General features: G+C 39.9%; 1 protein-coding gene across 2 annotated transcripts in view; it reads left to right on the top strand.

Moving 5' to 3' along the window:
- card11 (caspase recruitment domain family, member 11) overlaps nt 1-24,110 on the top strand; it is a 229,217-nt gene that overhangs the window by 98,948 nt on the left and 106,159 nt on the right. For both annotated transcript variants that reach the window (XM_060840331.1, XM_060840330.1), the window contains exon 4: nt 790-1,115. In XM_060840331.1, the coding sequence (XP_060696314.1) occupies nt 790-1,115 (326 nt within the window). The remainder of the gene's footprint in view (nt 1-789; nt 1,116-24,110) is intronic.

Genomic DNA, 24,110 nt, shown 5'->3' with positions numbered 1-24,110 from the left:
TCTGGTTCAATTACAACATTTAAAAGGCATCTGGATGAGTGTATGAATAGGAAGGGCATGGAGGAATATGGGCCCATGCTGACAAATGGGACTAGATTAATTTAAGGATATCTGATCAGCATGGATGAGTTGGACTGAAATTAGTGCTGAACAGCTCTATGACTCTATGTAAGGGATGTCAGTGATGAAAATCCCTCTTAACAGCAAATAGTTGGTGGAGCAAGGTGACCCAGCTGCTCTGTAAATGGGGAAGATATTAACTTACTTATCCAAACTCTCCAAATACCAACAAGCTGATTTTACATATAGGTACAAAATGTAAAAAGTAGTTCCTGTACTCTGCAATAAGGTAAATACTTTACACTTCCAAATTTAAAGCCATTCTTGAGACCAGTTCAGGAGTGTTTCAATTACTTGGAGCTGCACTTAATCCTTAAATTAAAAGTATTTGGATTCAAACTGAGTTAGTCCTTGATTTTTATTAGTCCCAATATCGGCGACCAAACCTTCAGCCGCATAGGCCCCATCATTTGAAATTCCCTTTGTTAACCATTCCACTTAAATTTTAAGGTGCTTCTTAAAATCTACTTGCCTCTTTGTCAAATATTTTGGTCACCTGTTCTAATATCATCTTATCCCCTTATCTAGATCAGTGTCAAATTTCTATCTGATAACATCTGGTAAGGTGCTAAACAAATGCAAATTGTTGTTGTTAAACTTAAAGAATGCAGTCAGGGCATGAAATTCTTTTGACATACCTCACTCTGCAATACATGTTCTGTATTACAGTGGAAGAAGGACATGAGGGTCTGACACAGTTTCTGATGAATGAGGTCATAAAGCTGCAACAGCAGACAAAAGCCAAGGAGATGCTACGGTGTGATCTGCAGGCAAAAATGAAACAGCTTGAGGATGAGAAGAAACAGCTGAAACTAGTGAATCAAGAACTACATACCTTTCAGGAACGTTATAACAAAATGAAGGAGGAGAGAAACAACTACAATGATGAGCTTATGAAAGTCAAAGATGATAATTACAACTTAGCCATGAGGTACGCACAGCTCAGTGAAGAGAAGAATATGGCAGTGATGAGAAGCCGGGATCTGCAACTTCAGGTATGACCTAGAATCCTTGGTTACTGACTGGTGAAAAACCATAGACTTATATTTACAGTATTCGAAGTTATAAAGATAAGTGCTGTAATGCTACTGGTTTCAATATAAATGCTGTAACACTGGCATAATGGAGTGTCAGTATCAGTGCTACACTATAAGTATCAGCAGGAACTCTGGAACATTGCTGATAATGGGATATCAGTATCAGTGCTATAATAATGTTCAAGTCAGTATTGATTCTTTATAAATATTGCTGGTAATGGGTTATCAATGGCATTTTGAGTAATTCACCTCCTGACTCCCCAAAGCTTGTCCACCATCTACAAGGCACAGGCCAGGAGTGTGATGGAGTATTCTGAACTTGCCTGGATGAGGGCAGCTGCAGCAACATAAGAAGCTTGACACCAGGATAAAGCAGCCTGTTTGATTGGCTCCCCATCCACAAATATTTGGTCCCTTCACCACTAATGCTCACTTGTAACACTGTGTACCGTCCAGTGTTGCTGCTAATTTGATTTTCTTCCACACAAATGTCTGAGGTCTGTTCATGGCAGTGACTAACAGAACTGGAAGTTAATGTTGTGAATGACATTGGCGCACCAGTCAGCATGCACAGACCTGGAGCAGTGGCACATGCAATTGGTTCAATCTCTGCAGGACGCATTGCAGTAATTCACCAAAACTCCAGAAACAGCACCTTCTAAACCCAAAACCACTTTCATCTAGAAGGGCAAGGGCTGCTACTACATTGTAACATCACCACGTGCAAGTTTCCCTCCAAGTCACTCACTGTACTGACTTTGAAATGTATCACTGTTTCTTCAGTGTCATTGGTTCAGATCCTAAAATTCCCTCCCAATAACATTGTGGATTTACCTACACCAGATGGACTGTAGGTGGTTCAAGAAGGCAGCTCACCAGGACCTTCTTGAGATCACCTAGGGATGAGCAATAAAAGTTAGCCAGCTAGTGACATGGACATCCCATCAACAATTAAGAGGAGTTCTGTAATATACTTGGTAAAGAGTAGCCTGCATGACTGCTGATGTACTGATAATAGATCCCAGGAATATATTTTACCTTTCAACAAACTAATAGTTCTGGTTAAATGAACCACTATTGTTATAGACTGGAACACTTTGCAAGGTGTCAAGAAATTTAGCTCATTTATTAGTGTTATGTGCAACTTAATTCACAATTAATAAAAAGCAGCAATTTTGTCCAAGTTCCACCAAGCAAACATCCTACTCGGTAACCATGTCAGTACTGTACTTGTGATCACCAACTTTATTTTTACAATTGAAGATCCACCAAACACAAGGTAACATTAAGTAGAAAGAATGGAGCTTGCTCAAAAAAGAAATGATTGCAATGTTTGAATGGATCTTTATGTTAAATCATGTCTGGTTTAAAGATGGAGTCTAGCGTTTTGAATGCTGTAAAATTCTTTTATGCAAAGTGCTTCAAGGTAATGTTGTTGAGCAGATTGAGTTGAAACATATGATCATGCGGTAAAACTGGCACACAGCTGTAGTACTATCCTACCATAACCATCCATATAAGACATATAATTATCACTTTCATCTCAAACAGGCTGCTTCAGTTTGATATTTAGTTGAGGGAAATCACGTTCTGTTTACACTAAACTTCAGTGACTCAAACTCATCTTAATGTGAAAGAAACAAACATGTTCAACTTCATTTCCTGTTTTTCACTTGAGTATGTCCCTATCACCTGGCAGTTGATGGAATTTTGTTTTTTGAAATGTTGTCGTTGTTGTAAAGTTGGGACACCTCTGGCAGAAGTTTAGCTGAATACAAAGTGCTGGATTTGGATACGCATAGGGTGGGGTGTTCTGGGTTGGAACTGGGTGGCAAAACCCTGAAAGATACATTAGGTCAGGAACCTGATATGATCCCACACACCTTTTTGGGTTTCAACCATGCAAGTTTGTACACACAAATGCGATGCTGACGAGAGAGTCTGTTTTCATAACATTGGATGGGGGATGAATATTGGCCTGGGCATCAAAGACAATCCCTTGATTCTTCTTTAACATAGTGCAATGTAATCATTTGCATCTCTCTGAGCGAGTAAATAGGCCCTTAAAGTAATGCCTCATCTGAGAAATGACACCTCGGACAGTGAATTTTACCTCTGTATTTCACTGGAATGTCAGTCTAGAGTTTGTACTTAGCTCTCTGAAGTGTGGGTTCAAGTCACAATCTTTGGACACAGATGCAAGAGTGCTACGTAGAAATTTAAGTGGCTGGATTTTTTTTTTGAAAGCCTTGGGGAAAACTAAATCTCTGCACTTGTTCTGACCTGAAATGCACACCTGACTTATGTGTTTGCTTGGGAAGTTATGTAATTTCACCTGGGAGTTGAGTTTGCTGTGATGAGTGTGGATGTGAAGACTGACCAGTTAGAAGGCCCACTTCTGTTTTCCACTGCAGTACTCCAGCTGCCATCATTATGTAAAGGCTCCTAAAACTTGACCCTCACCCTGCTTCACCCATGTCCTCAGATAATTCATTCATGCCCATTCCACTTCACCACCCTCCCTCTCCTAAACTACCCCATGTCCCTTCAGTCCATGACACCATGATCAAACCACAAAATATTAACAGCAAAGACTGACAAGACATTTTGTTAAAGAAATGTTTTAATGTACTATAGCACTTTCTTCAAAGGAGAAAATATTGAAATATATGACAAGAAATGCACAATGCTAATCAATGTCAGGGTCAACGCATCTTTTCAGGACAGCTGTAGATAAATTACTACATTGAAAACACATTAAAATACAGGTATCTATTAGTGACATTTGAAAATGTCAACATGATTTAAACTTATCTTTTAGAATTTTCCCCTTTCCTTGATGGCATCCTCATTGGCGACAGAAGTTTCCAATGAGGTGCATTTATTATGGTCTTCCTAAACTCCTAGCTGAAAAAAATGAGGAAGGAAATGCAGTTTTCTTCCAGATTTGTACAATGGAGGCATCGGCCTTGGAAGTGGTACATGTGTGTTTTGCATGCACAGATTTCACTACCCACAATTACTCATGCAGTTGCAAAGCAAAGCAAAATTGTATTTTTAGCACAAAAAAGCTAAGTTATGTGTTTTGTGACCCAATTCACACCTCCATTGAGAGACAAAAATCCAGCCCAAATCTTACATTTTGATCTTTCCATGGAGGAGTAGCCTCAGCAGGTACTACGCATGCTGGTTTCACTTGAGATATATCCAACTGCAATCCTCAATGAGATCACTTTGAGATGCTTCTTTTGAAAGTAAGCTGTTTGGGGGAAAATGGTGGTGGATCCCAGAGTTGAATAAGTACTTCCCCAAGCCCGTGGTCTGAGAACAGTTGAGCTGTCATTTATTATCCATCATTTGTTGCACTGAAAACATGATATAGACCACCTTCTTGAAGGTGATAGTTTTGATACAAATAATTTGCTTTCAGCTAAAGTAGCTAAGAGTTAACCATGTTAATGTGAGATTTAGAGCTTTAATATTGATCTGATTGAGTAAGAGTTCTATGTTTCTTTCCCTGAAGGATATTATTGGAGCACTTTAGTTCTAATTTCAATCCAACATCTCTTTGACCACCTTCACTAAAACTGTACATTTAATTCTAAATCTTTTAATCTGATCACTTTCTCAAAAGGCATTTTCTAAATTATTAGTCTAAATCTCTGAATTACTGGTTCCATAACAAATCCAAGATACTACAGCATCCAGAAGTAATAAAATTGACAAATTTTCTTTTAAGGGAACACTTGTGATTATGTGAAAGAAAAGGCTGTAAGAATTCATTTCAAGGAGTGACCCTGAGGAAGAATTAAATACGAATCTTTTTTCATCCTCCCACTGGGCATTGGCATAGAATTTCTTCCACTTCTCACACCATAACTTTGGTGAAAGATTTGCTGTTTGCAATGATTCTTCAAGGTTTCTAGCTGCTTTGCTTAGGAGATTGGAAAATCACCTGTCGATGTTCTAGATACTTAAGTTTTTTGTCTGAATGAAAACACCATGCACTATAATGTTTCTTACTACTTAAATCTCTCTCTGGACATGAAACACTAATCTGAGGCAATGACTCAGGGATAGATAAAGCTTTGTGCAACTTCTTTGTAGTTCCTAATGGTAACCTAAGAGCAACATTACTGTATCCCTGAAATCACCCATCCAGTTTGAGTCGACCATAGTAAATGTCAATCTTTGCTGTGTGGTTTGGATCTTTAAAGATAATGGACTCTTGGAGGAATTCATGCAGCATAAGTCACTCATCAACAATTCTTCTGTGTGCTTTACGCAGGCATTCTGTTCATTGATGTTATTGGACAGATAATCCTGGACCATATTCCAAGACTTTTCTATTCGACCATTTGCTGACCATGTGGTACTGCAGATGGAAAATTCATCTGCTGGATAAATGTCATCTACTTTGCATTGATCAGCAATAGTGCAGTGCAAATGGACGTATTTATACATGGACGAGCACTGATCCACCAGCCATTAACACTGATCCATTAATGGTCCACCGATAGTTAGCATTAATCCACTAGCCAATAACATTGATTCATTAACCTTTAACATTAATTGTTAACAGTAATCCATTAACTGTTACAACTGATGCACTAACCGTGCACACAGATCCACATTGATCAATCAACAGTTAATATTAATCTGTTAAAAGCCAACATTGCTCAGCTGCTGATACTGATCCTCTAACCACAAACAGTGATCTCGTAGCCAGTTTTACTGATGTGTTAATCACAAACATTGATCCATTTAATCCTGGACCATGTGAAATTGAAAATTGTTTATTTGATCAATTGTGTGACATTTACCATGATACAATGAAAAGTGTTGTCTTGTGCACTATATAGGCAGACCCTACTATGCAAAGTGCATCAGGGTAATAGAACAGAGTGTGGAATACAGTGTGATAGCTCAGAGAAGATGCAGAGAGAGCAAAATTACTATTTGAGAGGTCACTTCAAAAGTTGGATAACAGCAGGGAAGAAGCTGATCTTTAATCTATTTGTATGTGTAATCAAACTTGTGTATCCTGTGCCCATTGGAAGGCGGGGGGCGGGGGTTGGTTGGGTATGGGGTGGGGTGGAGGGAAGAGAGTATAACCAGTGTGGGAGGGGTCTTTGATTATATTGGTTGCTTTCCCAAGGCAGCAAAAAGTACAGATGGAGTTAATGGATGGAAGGCTGGTTTGCGTGCTGGACCAGGCTGTGTTCACGACTCTCTGTAGTTTCTTGCAGCCTTTCCTATTATAAATGTTCCCACTGCCATTTAATTTATTTTGACTTGTGAATTCTGAGAGGACAAATTGATAACTAATTCAAAAGATTGTTATACTTAATAAGGTTAATTTAATAGTACCTCCAAGCATAAATTTAAAATGGACTTGGATTTAAAATTGACACAAAAATTAATATAATTTTAGAACATGATCTCTGATTTTATTCATTGAGAGTAATGATTTTAAAAAACCCACAAAATCTCCTTTGTAATTTTACTTCCGGCAAGTAAATCCTAAAGTAAAATCCAGCATTCAAATTGTCAAAAATGTTGCCAGCAAACTCTGACTGCTGACAACTTCTTCTGACACCCAGTCATGTTCTTCCTTCCAACTCTTGGTTAGGTTTCCAATATCTAATTGGATTTTTCTTTCCCTCAACCATTGTGCTGATCTCTCACAACTGTCATAATGATCTCCTCCGTGTTTAACCTTTTATACCCTTTCCAAAGGACAAAGGGTTTATTTACAATATTGACAGACCACACCATCCCTTGAAGCTTCTTTTAAAAACACAATCCACAACTTTATTCTGCACTGTTTGTTTAAATTTGTCAAAAACAACGTTCATCCTACATTCACTTTCTCCAGTAATTTCCAACCTGAATCCCCTTGCAGTCAGACTTTTACAAAAGAAATGTTTGTATGTTGCTGAAAATTAGGTCTCCTCTTATCTAAATTATTTAATACTCCATCAATATTTCTCATTAGTCTGAACTATCTCAATTATTTCTCCTTCTAGTATTCTTGTTTTCGTTTCCCAATACAGCAGGTTTGTTTTAGAAAGACTGACATTTACACAAGATGGTACTGTTTTCAATCAAGTTCAGTTTGTTGCTTGGCAACATAGTCAAGCTTGATTTCTGTTTTCAAGGCTTTTGCTTTGTTCTTGCTACCATCAGTTGGGATGCTTTTTTGATTCTCTCATATTCTGACCAGCAGACAGACTACACAAATCACTAGACTGAAACAAATCCTATCTGGTAATCCTAGAATCAATAGAACAGAAATTGCCATAAGGACCGTGATATGCTTGTTGTGATGATTATGTCATTTTTGGTAAAATGATAACTCTTACTGCTGATGGCCACTTGATCAACATTATGCAGAACAGAAGTACTTGCTGCTATCTTGTTTTAAGCAGATGAAATGTCTGCTGTTCATTGAAACAGTTTTGTCTCCAGGATATAAAATCTAACATGACTGTCACCAAATCCATTACATTTTACAATAGCAAATTTTCAACTACAGAGCAACAAGCAGTTTCACTGAAATTAGCTAGGCTATGTTTGGAATATCATATGCAGTAGTGGTCTCCTTCCTACTAGAAGGTTGACATAGTTCAGAAAAGATTTGCAAGGATGTTGCCAGGGTGGGAGGGCTTGAGCTACAGAGAGAAGCTGAATAGGCTAGGGCTATTTCCCTGAAGCATTAGAGGTTGAGGAGTGACCTCAGAGAGGCTTATAAAATCATGAGGGGCATGGATAGGGTAAATGGACATTGTATTTTCCCTGGGGGTGGGGGAGTACAGAACTAGAGGGTATAAGTTTGGGTTGAGAGGGGAAAGATATAAAAGAGACCTAAGGGGCAGCTTTTTCACACCGAGAGGGGTGCATGTATGAAATGAGCTGCCAGTGGAAGTTAGAGTCATAGAGATGTACAGCATGGGAACAGACCCTTCAGTCCAACTCGTCAATGCTGACCAGATATCCTAACTTAATCTAGTCCCATTTGCCATCACTTGACCCATATCTCTCTCTACCCATCCAGATACCTTTTTAAATGCTTTAGCCTCCACCGCTTCCTCTGGCAGCTCATTCCATACTTGCACCATCCTCTGTTGCCCCTTAGGTCCCTTTTAAATTTTTCCCCTCTCACCCTAAACCTATGCCCTCTAGTTCTAGACTCTCCCACTCCAGGGAAAAGACTTTGTCTATTTATCCTAGTCATGCCCCTCATGATTTTATAAACCTCTATGAGGTCATCCCTCAGCCGTTGACGCCCCAGGGAAAATAGCCCCAGCCTATTCAACCCCTCCCTATAGTAAAATCCCCCAACCCTGGCAACGTCCTTTATAAATCTTTTCTGAACCCTTTCAAGTTTAACAACATCCTTCCAATAGGAGGAAGACCAGAATTACATACAATATTCCAAAAATGGCCTAACCAATGTCCTGTACAGCTGCAACATGACCTCCCAACTCCAACACTCAATGCTCTGACCAATAAAGTTGCGGAGGTTACAGCATTTAAGTGGCATCTGGATGGGAGTATGAATAGGAAGGGTTGAGAGGGATATGGGCCAAGTTCTGGCAAGTAGGATTCGATTAGGTTAGGATATCTGGTGGGCATGGATGAGTTGGACCGAAACATCTGTTCCGTGCTGTACATCTCGATGATTCTATGACTCTATTTGATTAATTCAGTCCATATTTGTAACCATTCAAATCCATTTTCAGTCAGGTATTCATTTAAATTTTGTTTTCATGGAGTTAATAAAGGCAGTTTAATTACTTTTGATGGTATTCTCTTACAAATATTTACTATTCCATGAGAAAATAAAGATTTCTTTCAATGCTTGGTTTTGCTCAAAGCCTGTTAATTTTGAGCCCATGCCCTCCAGTACTCCAGTCACAGTTTAAGCCAAATTACTTGCTTGTATTTTCATTATTCATCCTTGTCAGCATTTCCTTATTTTCAATAAAATCAGGCATAATTCTGTGAGCATTGCCATTCGTTTGAAATGAGGGCACTCAAAGTTTCACACAATGCTCCAAATGAGGCTTTACTAATAAACTATGCAGGGCTAAAATAATATGTTTCATTTTATAATCAAATACTTTCTAGTAGCCTCTCGCTGCTTGATTAGCCTCATTTATAACAACTTCATATTGATTGGTTAATTTCAGTTAATGCTTGATAATCACACCTAAATCTGTTTTTACTTTAGTTTTCTGTCAATGGATACTAATTCATTCCATCCTCAGTGGCGGGTGAAAAATGTTTAATATTTTATGTAACCTGATCTTGCAATTTTAACTTATTTTAGTGCATTGTTATTTCGTTGGGGTTTGTGGGTTTCTCCAGAGGCTGATAAATATTAAAGGAGCAGAGTAAGTCATTCAACCCATTTAGCCTGCTCCACTCATTAAATACAATTAATGGCTGAACAAACATTTCAATCCCCTTTACTCAGACTATCCCCGTAATCTCTTATTGAATTGAATGATTTATTGTCACTTGTATTTAACAACTAAATACAGTGAAAAATGTAATATGTCACCAAGCACCGGTGCCATTTTGAATTACAGAAGATATTAAGATATAACTAAAACCTAACTTAATGTTCCTTCCCTCTTATGCTGTTGAAAGTGGAGGGAGGTGATCAAAACTATTCAATTTCTACTTTAAATACATTCATGGCCTCTGGGTCAGAAAATTCCAAGATTTATTATCATTTGAGTTTTAAATAAAACTCCCAATTTTGGACCAAAACAACTTATCCTTAATTTATAATCATCACCACAAACCTCCCCCCACCCCAGTTCTAAACTCCGAATCAAGAGAAACACCTTTACCCGTATCTGTCCAGCTCCACGTATTATGTCGGTATCAATGAGATAATTTCTCATTCTCCAAAAAGATAGGGAATACAGGCCAACTTTGCTCAAAATCTTTCCATAGGACAGTTGCACCCTGAATCAGATTTTCTGAACTTTTGTTGCACTCTGTCTGTGGCAATAATATCTTTGCTGAGATAAGGAGTCTACAGTACTCCAGTTGTGGCCTAACCAAGTTCCTGTATAATTGAAGCAACACTTCACTAATCCTATGTTAGCCTTCAGTGACTTTTTGACACCCAAGATCTTTTGTACACATGTCAAACAGTCAGGGTAAGCAGAAATAAAGCAGAGAATGAGGTAGGGCTAATAATTAAACTGCATTTATTTCAATCCAAGCGGCCTAACAGGGAAGGCAGATGAACTTAGGGCATGGTTAGAAATATGGGATATCATAGCAATTACAGAGATGTGACTCAGATTGGACAAGACTGGCAACTTAGTGTTCCAGGATACAAATACTACAGGAAGTATAGAAAGGGGTGCAAGAAAGGAGGGGGGGAAATGGTGTTTTTGATAAGGATAGCATTATGGCTGTTCTTAGGGATGATATTCCTGGGAATATGTCCAGGCAAGTTATTTGGGTGGAACTAAGAAATAAGATAGGGATGATCACCTTATTAGAATTATACTGTAGACCCCCACCCCCCAGTAGTCAGCGGACACTTGAGAAACATATTTGGCAGGAGATTTCAGTTATGTTTAAGAATAATAGGGTGGTAATGGTTGGGGATTTTAACTTTCCAAACATAGACTGGGACTGCCATAGTATTAAGGATTTAGATAAAAAGGAATTTGTTCAGTGTGTGCCAGTAAATTTTCTGATTCAGTACGTGGATGCGCACCTACTAGAGAAGGTGCAAAACCTGACCTTCTCTTCGGAAGTAAGGCAGAGCAAGTGACTGAGGAGTTAGTGGGGGAGCACTTTGGGGCCAGCGACCGTATTTCTATTAATTTTAAAATAATAATAGAAATGGACAGACAGGATCTAAAAGTTGAAGTTCTAAATTGGAGGAAGGCAAAAACTTTCAAAGGTTGATTGGGGGTTGATGTTTGCAGGTAAAGGGATGGCTGGAAAATGGGAAGCCTTCAGAAATAAGATAACAAGAGTCCTATCAGGGTGAAGGCTGGTAGTTGAGGGAAACACTGGAAGACTAGAGAAATTGAGGTTTTGGTCAAGCAAAAGAAGGAAGTATACATCAGGTATAGACAGCAGAGATCGAGTGAATCTTTAAGAAAGATATAAAGACAGTAGGAATACACTTAAGCTGGAAATCAGGAGGGCAAAAAGGGGACATGAGATGGCTTTGGCAAATAAGGTAAAGGAGAATCCAAAGGGATTTTTAAATACATTAAGGACAAAATGGTAACTAGGGAGGAAGAGAACCCCTCAAAGATCAGCAAGGTAGCCAGTGAGTGGAGCCGCAGGAGGTGGGGTAGATATTAAATTAATATTTTGCATCAGTGTTTACTGTAGAAAAGGACATGGAAGATATAGAATGCAGGAAAATAGATGGTGACATCTTGAAAAATGTCCATGTTACAGAGGAGCAAGTGCTGGATGTCTTCAAATGCAGAAAGGTGGATAAAATTCTGGGACATGATCAGGTGTACCTTAGAACCTTTTGGGAAGCTCGGGGAGTGATTTCTGAGGTATTTGGATCATCGATAGTCACAGGTGAAGTGCTGGAAGACTGGAGGTTGGCTAACGTGGTGCCACTGTTTAAGAAAGGTGATAAGGACAAGCCAGGGAACTATACACCAGTGAGCCTGACATTGGTGGTGGACAAGTTGTTGAAGGGAATTCTGTGGGATACGATTTACATGTATTTGGATAGGCAAGGGCTGAATAGGGGTAGTCAACATGGTTTTGTGAGTGGGACATCATGTCTCACTAACTTGATTGAGTTTTTTGAAGAAGTAATGAAGAGGATTGATGAGGGCAGAGCGGTGGACGTGATCTATGTGGACTTCAGTAAGGTGTTTGACAAGGTTCCTCATGGTAGACTGGTTAGCAAGGTTAGATCACATGGATATAGGGAGAACTAGCCATTTGGATACAGAACTGGCTCAAAGGTAGAAGGCAGAGGGTGGTGGTGGAGGGTTTCTTTTCAGACTGGAGGGCTGTGACCAGTGGTATGCCTCAAGGATCGGTGCTGGGTCTATAGCTATTCATCATTTATATAAATGATTTGGATGTAAACATAGGAGGTAGAGTTGGTAAGTTTGCAGATTATACCAAAGTTGGAGCTGGAGTGGACGGTGGACAGAAGGCTACCTTGAGTACAATGGCATCTTGTTCAGATGGGCCAATGGGCCGAGGAGTGGCAGATGGAGTTTAAGTAAATATGAGGTGCTGCATTTTGGAAAGGCACATCAGGGCAGGACTTATACATTTAATGGTAAGGTCATGGGGACTGTTGCTGAACAAAGAGACCTTTGAATGCAGGTTCATAGTTCCTTGAAATTGAAGTCACAGATGGATAGGATAGTGAAGAAGGTATTTGGTATACTTTTCTTTATTGGTCAGAGCATTGAGCATAGGAGTTGAGAAGTCATGTTGAGGTGTACAGGACATTGGTCAGGCCACTTTTGGAATGTAGGCAGAAGTTCCAAAAATCACTTTTTGAATATTGTGTGCAATTCTGCTCTCCCTGCTATAGGAAAGATGTTGTGAAACTTGAAAGGGTTCAGAAAATATTTACAAAGATATTGCCAGGGCTGGTGGGTTTGAGCTATAGGGAGAGCTGAATAGACTGGGGCTGTTTTCCCTGGATCGTCAGACGCTGAGGGGTGATCTTGTAGATGTTTATAAAATCATGAGGGGCATGGATAAGGTAAATAGACAAGGTTTCTTCCCTACGGTGGGGGAGTCCAGAACTAGAGGGCATAGGTTTAGGGTGAGATGGAAAAGATTTAAAAGGGACCTAAGGGGCAACATTTTCACCAAGAGGGTGCTGCATGTTTGGAATGAACTGGCAGAAGAAGTTGTGGCACAATTCCAACATTTAAAAGGCAACTTGATCAGTATATGAACGGGAAGAGTTCGGAGGGATATGGGCCAAGTTACTGGTCAGTGGGACTAGCTTAGGTTCGGATATCCGGTTGGCATGGATGAGTTGTTTCCATTCTGTACATCTCTATGACTCTATCTACATTTTCTACCTTCTTACAAATTAAGAAATACTCTGCATACCTTTTTTTTTCCTATTCATCTGCCATGTTCATAAAGCATGTCAGTATCTTCCTGAAAATGTTTTGCATCATCTTCACAACACACAATGCCAGTTAGTTTTGGCATCATCTTCAAATTTGGAAACATTTTATTTGTTCCTCATATCCAAGTCATTGAGTTGTACAACATGAAACAGACCCTTTGGTCCAACCAGTCCATGCCGAACATAATCTCAAACTAAACTAATACCACCTGTCTGCTCCTGGCCCATATTCCTCCAAACGTTTCATAGTCACATACTTATCCAAGTGTCTTTTAAACGTTGTTTAACCTTCCTCAGGAAATTGATCCCACATGTGAACCATCCTCTGTGTAAAAAAGAATTGCCCCTCGTCTTTTTTAAATCTCTTTCCTCTAACCTTAAAAATGCACCCTGTAATCTTGAAATCCCCCATCTGAGCAAAAGGCACTAGTAAAGCCCTATCTTTACATCATGGCATTATAAACCTCTTTTAGGTCACCTATCCACCTCCAATACTCCAGTGAAAAGGTCCCAGCCTATCTGGCCTTTCTTTATAACTCAAAGCTTCCATATCTGGCAGCATCCTGGTAAATCCCATCTGAACCCTCTTCACCTGCTTAATATTCTTCCTGTCATTATTATTTATTGTGAAAAGCTGTAATCTAAGTGCCAGTCATTGCTTTACCCCGTTGGTCACAGCCTGCCAATGTGTGAATAGCCTTTTTTCTCCCATTTTCTGTTCTCTGTCTGTTAGCCAATCATTGTTCCATTCCAGTATATTATGTTCAACTCTATGCTTTCATTTTTCTAACCAACCTTATTAAAAGCCACCTGAAAATTTAAATCTATTACATTCATCAAATCCCCTTTATCAATTTTGTGAGTAATTTCCTCAAAGAACTCCAATTACTTAACAAATCCAGTTCACAAACTGTCGAGCTGAATCAAATCATTTTCATTAATGACCATTGATCACAGATTTCAGGTACGCCCTTGCATTTTTCCTACCAATGTAATGCTGCCCTCGTCTGTAATTCATTGTTTATTCCTGAATAATTCGTGAATAATAGGGTAATATTTGCAAGCTTCAAATCTGCAGGATCATTCCAGAATCCGTGGAACTTTGGAAGATGATTATCAATGCATTAATTATCTTGAAAGCTCCCTTTTTAAATGTTCTGATCTTTGGGATTTATTAACTTTTAGCACCATCAATTCCTCTTGTACAACCTTCTTAATAATTGCTCTCAATTTTTCATTCTCCCCAGTCACTTGGATCTCTAATTCTGAGAGATTTCCTGTATCCTCCTCAGTGAAAACAGAAGCTAAGTAATCATTTAGCTTCTCTGCCATTTTTCTATTCCTTATTATAAACTGAGCCTGCAATAGACCCACATCTTTAGCTAGTTAGATTTTGGAGCCTTGTGTGCTGAGTGGCCTCTATGCTAGAGCAAGATATTTGACTTTGGTCAGAGTGTGCATTTGGCCTATATTCAGTTGATTGCAACATTCACAGTTGCAAACCTGTCACAAACCCCTCTTGACACTGTGAAACCAAAAATATTGTCATTTTGACACCCCAAGACTGAAGGTTCTGTGGAATAGCCTTCTCTCTGTTTGGCCCTACCAGGAGTTAAACTTAACTGTCAGCATATTCTCCGTCATAGGAGTATACAAGCTTTTGAACATGTTAAGGTGCATTTCCCAGGAAAGTTTGAATATGTGACACCATCTAAGCAGCCAACACAAGATAACACGGTATCAGTGTTTAACTGATAAAAACCCCATATAATATTTGGTGGTTTTATCCTGCTGGCATTTTGTTTTCATCAATTTAGTTATTTTAATTACTTCTGTTTGTTTGAAGCATATATTTGTGAGTGGGCTGCCATTTCCTGACATTTTGACAGCTTACTTGCTTGTGGAACGCTCCCTAATTTATTCCTGAGAGCTGGTTTGAACTTTAATGGAACCCACTCTCCCTGCACAAAATAGATATTGCCTTTAACAATGTGAACTTGCCTGTTAAAGTTCAGTTTAAAATTCCCCTGTTCTTTAACCCATCGCACAGACTGGATTCCCAGACCATACAACTTAATGTTATCAACAAAGTACATCCCTTTGCCATTTCTAAATAATATGAACAGCCAAGGACTGGTATGTAAGTCTCCACTAATCAAGAACGTGGGTAATAGTTCTTCAGTATAATCAGTTTCTGTCCAGACACATGTCAATCCTGTGTCATTTTGTCATTAGATGAATGAGAATGAACTTTAAAAATCTACTTGGATGAGATGTACCAAATCTGATTTTAGTTATTTTTTCCTTTCAGCTCATTTGTGAATAGAAAGAAAAAGATTTGTATAGATTTCAGAACATCAAAATCAATTTTTGGCTGTCGCATTTCCAACTTTACAACAGTGACAACACTTCTAGTTACTTAATTAACAGCAATGCTTCACAAACAGGAAATGTCAAGGAAACAATGTTATTTTTGCTTAAGGACTTTGCACTTTTAAAGAATTTCAGTATTTTGGCCAAGTGATCAATCTTCACTTGTGAACCTGGGCAGTGAGTATTGTCCTGCTATTCAGCAGGTGCCTCAGGAGCTATCCCTGCCAGAACCATCTGTGGGGTCAGCCTAGCTGAATCCCCAGTCGTTAACATCCTGGCTAGTTGTTCATGAGCAGAACCTGAACTGGATAGGTTTCAGCCAGGATAGAGCAGAAATAAACAGAAACTGCTAAAAACATTCAGTAGGTCAGGCTGTATCTGTGAAGAGAAGTGGAGTTAGCAGGCTGAATAATGTAAGGCGTCATATGAATTACGAATTTTTTTTGATGCAGTAATAGCTTGGGAGGGTATTCGGATAAGTAAAGAATTGCCGCCCACCATTAGCCCATTAAAGGGAAACCTGCATTGCCTTTTCTGTTGTTGGATTAATCCAGCTGTGAAGGGTTAAGGAACCTCCGGCCTCAGTTAGCTCAGCTGTGAGGGATGCCTGATGCTACCATTGTAATAGGTAAAATTGCAATGGGGATAAATTTGAGCAGATAGGCAGTGGACAAACAATCCACGAGCTTTAATGCAAGCCTTGCTCCCCCACCTTCAAACCAGCCAATGTGAGAGCATTAAAACTAGTCCATTAGATGTGCCTCCAATAAAGGGTCATCAACCTGTTTCTTCTCACAGAGCCTGACTTCCTGAGTGTGCGCCTTTAAAATTTGTAGAGTCATTGATTCATGTGGCACAGAAACAGACCCTTCAGTCCAACTCGTCCGTACCAAACACGTTTCCCAAACCAACCTAGTCTCATTTGCCTACATTTGGCCCATATCTCTCTCAACCTTTTTCTATTCATGTACATGTCAAATGTCTTTTAAATGTTGTAACTGTACCTGCATCTACCACTTCTGGCAGTTCATTCCACATGTGAACCAGCCTTTGTGTGAAAAAGTTACCTCTCAGGTCTCTCTTAAATCTTTCTCCTCTAGCCTTAAAATATGCACCCTAGTTTGAACTCCACCCTAGGGAAAAGACCTTTGCTATTCACCCTATATATGCCCCTCATGATTTTATAAACATTCATAAAGTATCCCTCAACCACTTCCTTGAGTGCAAAAAGTTTCAGACTATCCAGCCTCTCCTTATAACTCAAACTCTCCAGACCTGGCAATATCCTGGTAAATCTTTTCTGAACCCTCTCCAATTTAATAATATCCTTCCTCAAGCAGGATACAGTACTCCAGAAGAGGCCATACCAGTATCCTGTACAACCTCAGCATGGCATCCCAACTCCTATACGTAACGGTCTTACTTAACGAAAGCAAGCCTGCTAAAGACCACCTTAACCATGTTGTCAAGATTAGATTAGATTACTTACAGTGTGGAAACAGGCCCTTCGGCCCAACAAGTCCACACCGACCCGCCGAAGCGCAACCCACCCATACCCCAACATATACCCCTTACCTAACACTACGGGCAATTTAGCATGGCCAATTCACCTGACCTGCACATCTTTGGACTGTGGGAGGAAACCGGAGCACCCGGAGGAAACCCACGCAGACACAGGGAGAACATGCAAACTCCACACAGTCAGTCGCCTGAGGCGGGAATTGAACCCAGGTCCCTGGCGCTGTGAGGCAGCAGTGCTAACCACTGTGCCACCGTGCCAATGTTGTGTATTTATGATTCAAAGAACCAATACCTGAAACCCTAGGTCTGTCTGTTGACAACACTACCCAAGGCCCTGCCATTAACTGTATAAGTTCTGCCCTTGCTTGCATTACCAAAATGCAAAACCTCGCATTCATCCAAATTAAACTCCATCTTCAGCCCATTGGTACAATTGATCAATATCCCTTTGTAATCTTGGGTAACCTTCAAATTCGATTATACCACCAACTTTGGTGTCATCCACAAACTTATTAACCATGCCTCCTAAATTCTCATCCAAATAATTTATATAAATAATAAACAAAAGTGGACTCAGCACTGATCTCTTTGGAACACCACTGGTCATAGACCTCCAGGCCAATAAAACCCCACCACCACGCTTTGTCTCCTATAGTCAAGCCAATTTTGTGTCTACTTTACAAGTTCTCCCTGAAACTGAATCTTATTGAACTGATGCAGTTGCAGGTGTTAGCTTTCAGCAACTCTCTGCACATTGACCAGATATGATTTTCTTCGTGGCTGTGTCTCACTGAGAAATACACTTGAGACATTTAAACTGCTAAACAGCATATCTCCTGGTGCTTGTTCATTTTTCTGTCAGTCATAGAAACTCAAGTCAACAATAATCAGTAATTAGCTTGTTGGGTCATTAATTTAAGTCACATGATTTCTGAGAAAAGCCATTTTAAACTCCTTGTTCAAAATTACTCTCTGATATTTATTTTTAAAAATTTGATTTTTACAACATTGAAATTCCAAATACCCCATTTAACACAAGAGTCCAAGATCCTAAATGATTATCGCAGTATCTTAGAAATTGATTTCTTCAGGATGTCCATTTTATGTTCTATGTGGGCCATTCCTGTTTTTACGTTTTCCTAGTAATATTATAGCTTTTACTTTGCTATAATAGCAGTGCTATTGTTTTGCATTCTTGAACTGCAGGGGTTCCCCTTATTTTGTGATCAAGTGGAAAATTCATATCTTTGAGTAAACTAGATGATTCCTGCTGGCTCCATGACTTTACTAAGTGAAAACCACTGCCGGCAGCTTAAATAAATAATGTCGCCTTGTTGCTCTTTATGATTTAAGGAGACGACTGCTGCTTCTTTAATGGTTTTTCATGGAAGATTTCCATTTTTAGTGGCTTGAGTAATGATCTCTATTTCTTTCTTGGCTTGTGTCGAGAATAATTCCCAATCTGTCTCTCTAGTTTAAGTAAATACTTCCCATATTAACAGACATTATAATGAATATCTCCAAACACTCTTCTGTTCAACCACGGCTGTTTTGGGGTGTCCCTTTGCTCCTTTTTATTCTGGTTTAATGATGCCCCATGGTTTGCATCCTCTGTTTAAATTTGTTATTGTGAGCCTTGATTTCCCTTGCTGTAGCTGTTTCACTTGGTGACCATCTGTTATGGGCCATGACATTCAATCTGAGCTTTAAGTACTTTCTTTAGTTTTGCTTTCCCAGCCTATGAGACTGGTTTTCAGCTGTGTCCCTTGCCACCCAGAGTCTCAAACTTCAGCCATGGAATCTTCATTTCCATTAGTTCTCCAGCTCATCCCTAACTCCGGTTATGCTCCGACAAATTACCACCACATAATGCAGACTATGTCAGCTAATTATCCTTCAGGGAGTTCCTAACTTTCCTGCTGTTGTTGTATGTCTTTTGCCAGCACTTATGCCATTGATTACAGATTCCTCTGTGTTGAATTTGGTCACATGGGTTTTTTGTGCAACTTTCTTAATGTTCAGTTCTTCCTTGCAGCTGAGTCTGCATAAATAGACAACTTAAAGTGGAGTCTGAAGATATTTAGAAATCTTCAGATTTTCACCACTGTTTGTAGCATGCTGTATGAGGCAGCTAAATAGAATCCACACCACTGTTCACCGTAGACTAGGTTTGCTGTGACCATCCTCTTTCAGTGTAAGAATCTGCAGGGGTTGCTTGGTCTCGTGTGGGAATGGAAAAACATTGGGGATGATCTAACTAGAAGAGGCTCTTATTGAAAAAGTATTTTATTGCATGTTAGCAACTACTTCTAAGTGATTGATGTAATAGAGTTTGTTGAAGAGGCTATGATGAGGATTCTTACTCCTTGATGATTCATAAGCTGTTCTGTCTGCAAGGCAATATGACATCACAGTGAGTGGTGCTTAAGTATTAATCCTTTTAGATCCATATACATGATCTACCCATCAGTGTTGTGGGAACACAATCACCATAAGGAGGGAAACCATTAATACTTTTTCAGTGAAAATAACAATTGACAATAAATGTCATCTTGACTACTTCAACCTCGACATGTGAACAACTTTAGGAGAATTTTTAAAAATGTTCTCAAAGTTTGTGCGAAGATTTGTAGCTCGGGTGCTTGTTGTAGTGGTTCTGTTCGCCGAGCTGGAAGTTTTTGTTGCAAACGTTTCGTCCCCTGGCTAGGAGACATCAACAGTGCTCTGGAGCCTCCTGCGAAGCGCTTCTTTGATGTTTCTTCCAGCATTTATAGTGGTCTGTCCTTGCCGCTTCCGGGTGTCAGTTTCAGCTGTCCGCTGTAGTGGTTGGTATATTGGGTCCAGGTCGATGTGTTTGTTGATGGAGTTTGTGGATGAATGCCATGCCTCTAGGAATTCCCTGGCTGTTCTCTGTCTGGCTTGCCCTATGATAGTAGTGTTTTCCCAGTAGAATTCATGTTGCTTGTTGTCTGAGTGTGTGGCTACTAGGGATAGCTGGTCGTGTCGTTTCGTGGCTAGTTGGTGTTCATGTATGCGGATTGTTAGCTGTCTTCCTGTTTGTCCTATATAGTGTTTTGTGCAGTCCTGGCATGGTATTTTATAAACTACATTAGTTTTGCTCATGTTGGGTATTGGCTCCTTTGTTCTAGTAAGTTGTTGTCTGAACGCCACACTCACAGGAATCCGATTCACGAGTGAAGTAGAAAAGGATAGCCAACTCCCATTCCTAGACGTGATAGTACAGAGAACACCGAACGGAGAATTCACCACAAGGGTACACAGGAAAACAACACACACAGACCAAGTCCTAAACTATGAAAGTAACCACCCCAACACACACAAACGAAGCTGCATCAGGACACTATTCAAAAGAGCTACAACACACTGCAGTACACCAGAACTGCGAAAAGAGGAAGAGGAACACCTATACAAGGTATTCGCCAAAAACGGATACCCGCGCAATGTTATCAACAGATGCCTAAGAGATAGACCACGGAACGAGGACATGCCACAACCAAAAGGACTAGCCACACTACCATACATCAGGAGCGTTTCAGAACTGACAGCCAGACTACTGCGACCCCTAGGACTCATAACGGCACACAAACCAACAGCCACGCTCAGACAACAACTTACTAGAACAAAGGAGCCAATACCCAACATGAGCAAAACTAATGTAGTTTATAAAATACCATGCCAGGACTGCACAAAACACTATATAGGACAAACAGGAAGACAGCTAACAATCCGCATACATGAACACCAACTAGCCACGAAACGACACGACCAGCTATCCCTAGTAGCCACACACTCAGACAACAAGCAACATGAATTCTACTGGGAAAACACTACTATCATAGGGCAAGCCAGACAGAGAACAGCCAGGGAATTCCTAGAGGCATGGCATTCATCCACAAACTCCATCAACAAACACATCGACCTGGACCCAATATACCAACCACTACAGCGGACAGCTGAAACTGACACCCGGAAGCGGCAAGGACAGACCACTATAAATGCTGGAAGAAACATCAAAGAAGCGCTTCGCAGGAGGCTCCAGAGCACTGTTGATGTCTCCTAGCCAGGGGACGAAACGTTTGCAACAAAAACTTCCAGCTCGGCGAACAGAACCATTAAAAATGTTCTTTTACAGGATATGGACTTGTTCTTCATTCATACTTACCTTTAAAAAGGTGATGGCGGGCTACTTTCCCAAACTGTTGCAGTCCATGTAGTGTAAGTGAACCCACAGTGGTGTTAGGAAGGGGAAGTTCCAAAATCTTGACCTGTTGGCAGTCAAGGAATAGCAATATTGTTACAAGTTAGATAGAATATGGCTTGGAGGGGAACCTGCATTTGGGAGGTTCTGATGCATCTGCTACCTCTGTCAAGTCAAGTTCCTGAAAAATAATTGAGAATAAGCACCTTGTCTCAATATTTTCCCATTCACTGATCAGGAAGTATTGACATCAGTTTAGTTCACCCAATACCACTGATGTTTTCATGGTTTAATTTGACAACGGAGGTATGAGCTTTGGATTTTCCACTTTCCCATATCTCGAAGATGTAGTTTTACTTTGAACTATTGAGGGTACTGTGAATATCTTTCAAAAATGCAGACAGATGCTACCCACTGAACAGAACTTCTAAATGTTCACTATTCCTTTGCGATCTTGTGAAAGAAATGTTTCTGATGTTTGCTGCTTAGTGTGTTTAAGTCAAGGGAAGTGGTTTTGCTGTAAACTACAAACAGATAAAGCCTATCCTCACTCTCGTTTTTGCCCCCTTTCCTTTCCTTCGATGAGCAATGATCTGTTCCTAAGCATTATTCTCGTGATAAATGTTAGAAGTTAATTAACAGCCATGGCCCAAAATTCCAGTGTTCATTTCTACATATGTGGCAATGGTTTGGATAACCACTATTGATTTTTCTGAACTAAAAATAGAAAGTGCTAGAGAAGCTCAGCAGGTCAGGAAGCATCAATGGAGAGAAACAGTCAATGTGTCAAGTCCACTTACTCTTCTTTGAAACTGAAAAGGGAGAGAAAATTGTTTTTTATGTTGTTGATAGAGGAAGAGGGGAGCAAGTGAATCAGTTGGTGTCAGTGGCCACAGCAAAAGACTGTGAAGAAGAGATCAAGACATAAAAAATAGATTTGAATAATTGAAAATAGGTTGGATTTGCTGAGAACAGATCCATGTCATGAGGACATTGGGTGAGATAAGGAGTGGGTGGTAATGAAATTGGAGGATAATAGTTCATGCTCTGGAGTTACTGAAATCAATGTCAAGTCCTGAAGGCTGTAAAGTGCCTCAATGCAAAACGAAATGCTGTTCCTCCAACTTGTATTGGAATTTACTGGGCTTGGGTCACAAACATCAGTATGAGAGCAAGATGATGAATTCACATGCATGCAATTAGAATGATGGGGTGACATTCTTATAGACAAGGTGGAGGTGTTCCCCAAAGCAGTCACCCAGTTTGTATTTGGTCTCACCAATATAGAGGAGATTGCACTGTGAACAACAAATAACGTAGACTGGACTGAGAGAAGCACAACTAAAGTAATGCTTCACCTGGAAGGTATACTTGGAACTTGGACAGCAAGGAAGGAAGGGGTAAAAGGACATATATTAAATTTTCAGTATTTGCATGGGCATTTATATTGGGGGGAGGGGTGGAAGATGTGTTAGGAGCAATAGAGATGTGGACCAAAGTGTCACAGAATGAATGGTAGTGGTGGAAATGGCAGTGGATGATCCTTTGAAAGCAGAGATGGTGGTGTAGAAAGTGAGGATAAGGAGCAACCTACGTTGTTCTGAGAGGGAGGGGTAAGGGTGAGAGCAGAAGTGTGGAAAGTGGGTTGAACACATCTGCAGACCCCATTAACCACGGTTCAGGAAACGGGAGGACCTGTGAAAGCTGGCAGCAACAGAACAGCTGCAGTGGAGAAACTGGGAGAATGGAACAGTCCTGACAGGAAGTGAGGATGTATAGTCAAGGTAACTGTGGGAGTTGATGGGTTTGGAATGTATATTAGAGGACAGCCCATCCCCAGAAATAGAAACAGAAGTTAAGTCAGGGAAGGGAAGAGTCCGAGATGGACCAAAAGCACATATTCTTGCATCTACGTCTCTCCTTTACGATCATCAGCATTCTCTTTGTCTATGTCAGCCTAATCATCTGATCCACTCAGTCCTCCCCAGTCCCCTGACCTTTTATCAACAGGATAAAAATAATTTTTCAACTCCCTTTATTTCTAAACATGAGTCATTGGACTTGAAACGTTAACTCTGTTTTGCTCTTCACAGATGTTGCCAGACGTGCTGAGTTTCTCCAGCATTTTCTGTACTGTTTGTTTTTTCATTTGAGTGTTAACGTTTTGGGCACGTGCTCAACATTTCTTGCATGAGACCAAGTATTTCCAAATATTATCCAATGAAGCAGCGCTGATAAAAAGGAGCTCATGGGCTAGCTAAGGTGAATCCATCTCTTCTGGGGGAAGAGTTAAAAGCAAGGGAGCATATTGAAAAATTGAAGTTAAAAATCATCAGGTGAAGGAGCGTCGCTCTGAATGCTAGTGTGCTTCCAATTAAACCTGTTGGACTATAACCTGGTGTTGTGTGATTTTTAACTTTGTACACCCCAATCCAACACCGGCATCTCCAAATCATGAAAAATTGAAGCTAGTCTTTCAAGGCATCATATGAGGGTAATGGTAAGTGATGGTGGAAATCTGAAAATCTCTTACCAAAATGTTATCAAGGCTGGGTGTCTATAAACCTCAAGTTTAAAATTTTTAACTGAGTATTGTTAAGCCAGGGCCATAAAGCCAAGGCACATGAATGGAGTTAAAATACTGATGAACTATGACAGATTCTTAATGAGTCAACTCCTGTTCTTTCATATGATTCTGTTCAGTAGGTTGAAAATA

The sequence above is a fragment of the Hemiscyllium ocellatum genome, chromosome 20 (assembly GCF_020745735.1).
Source record: "Hemiscyllium ocellatum isolate sHemOce1 chromosome 20, sHemOce1.pat.X.cur, whole genome shotgun sequence".
Taxonomy (NCBI): domain Eukaryota; kingdom Metazoa; phylum Chordata; class Chondrichthyes; order Orectolobiformes; family Hemiscylliidae; genus Hemiscyllium; species Hemiscyllium ocellatum.
Note: the sequence above shows the minus strand (reverse complement) of the source record. Positions and strands in the feature narration are given on the sequence as shown.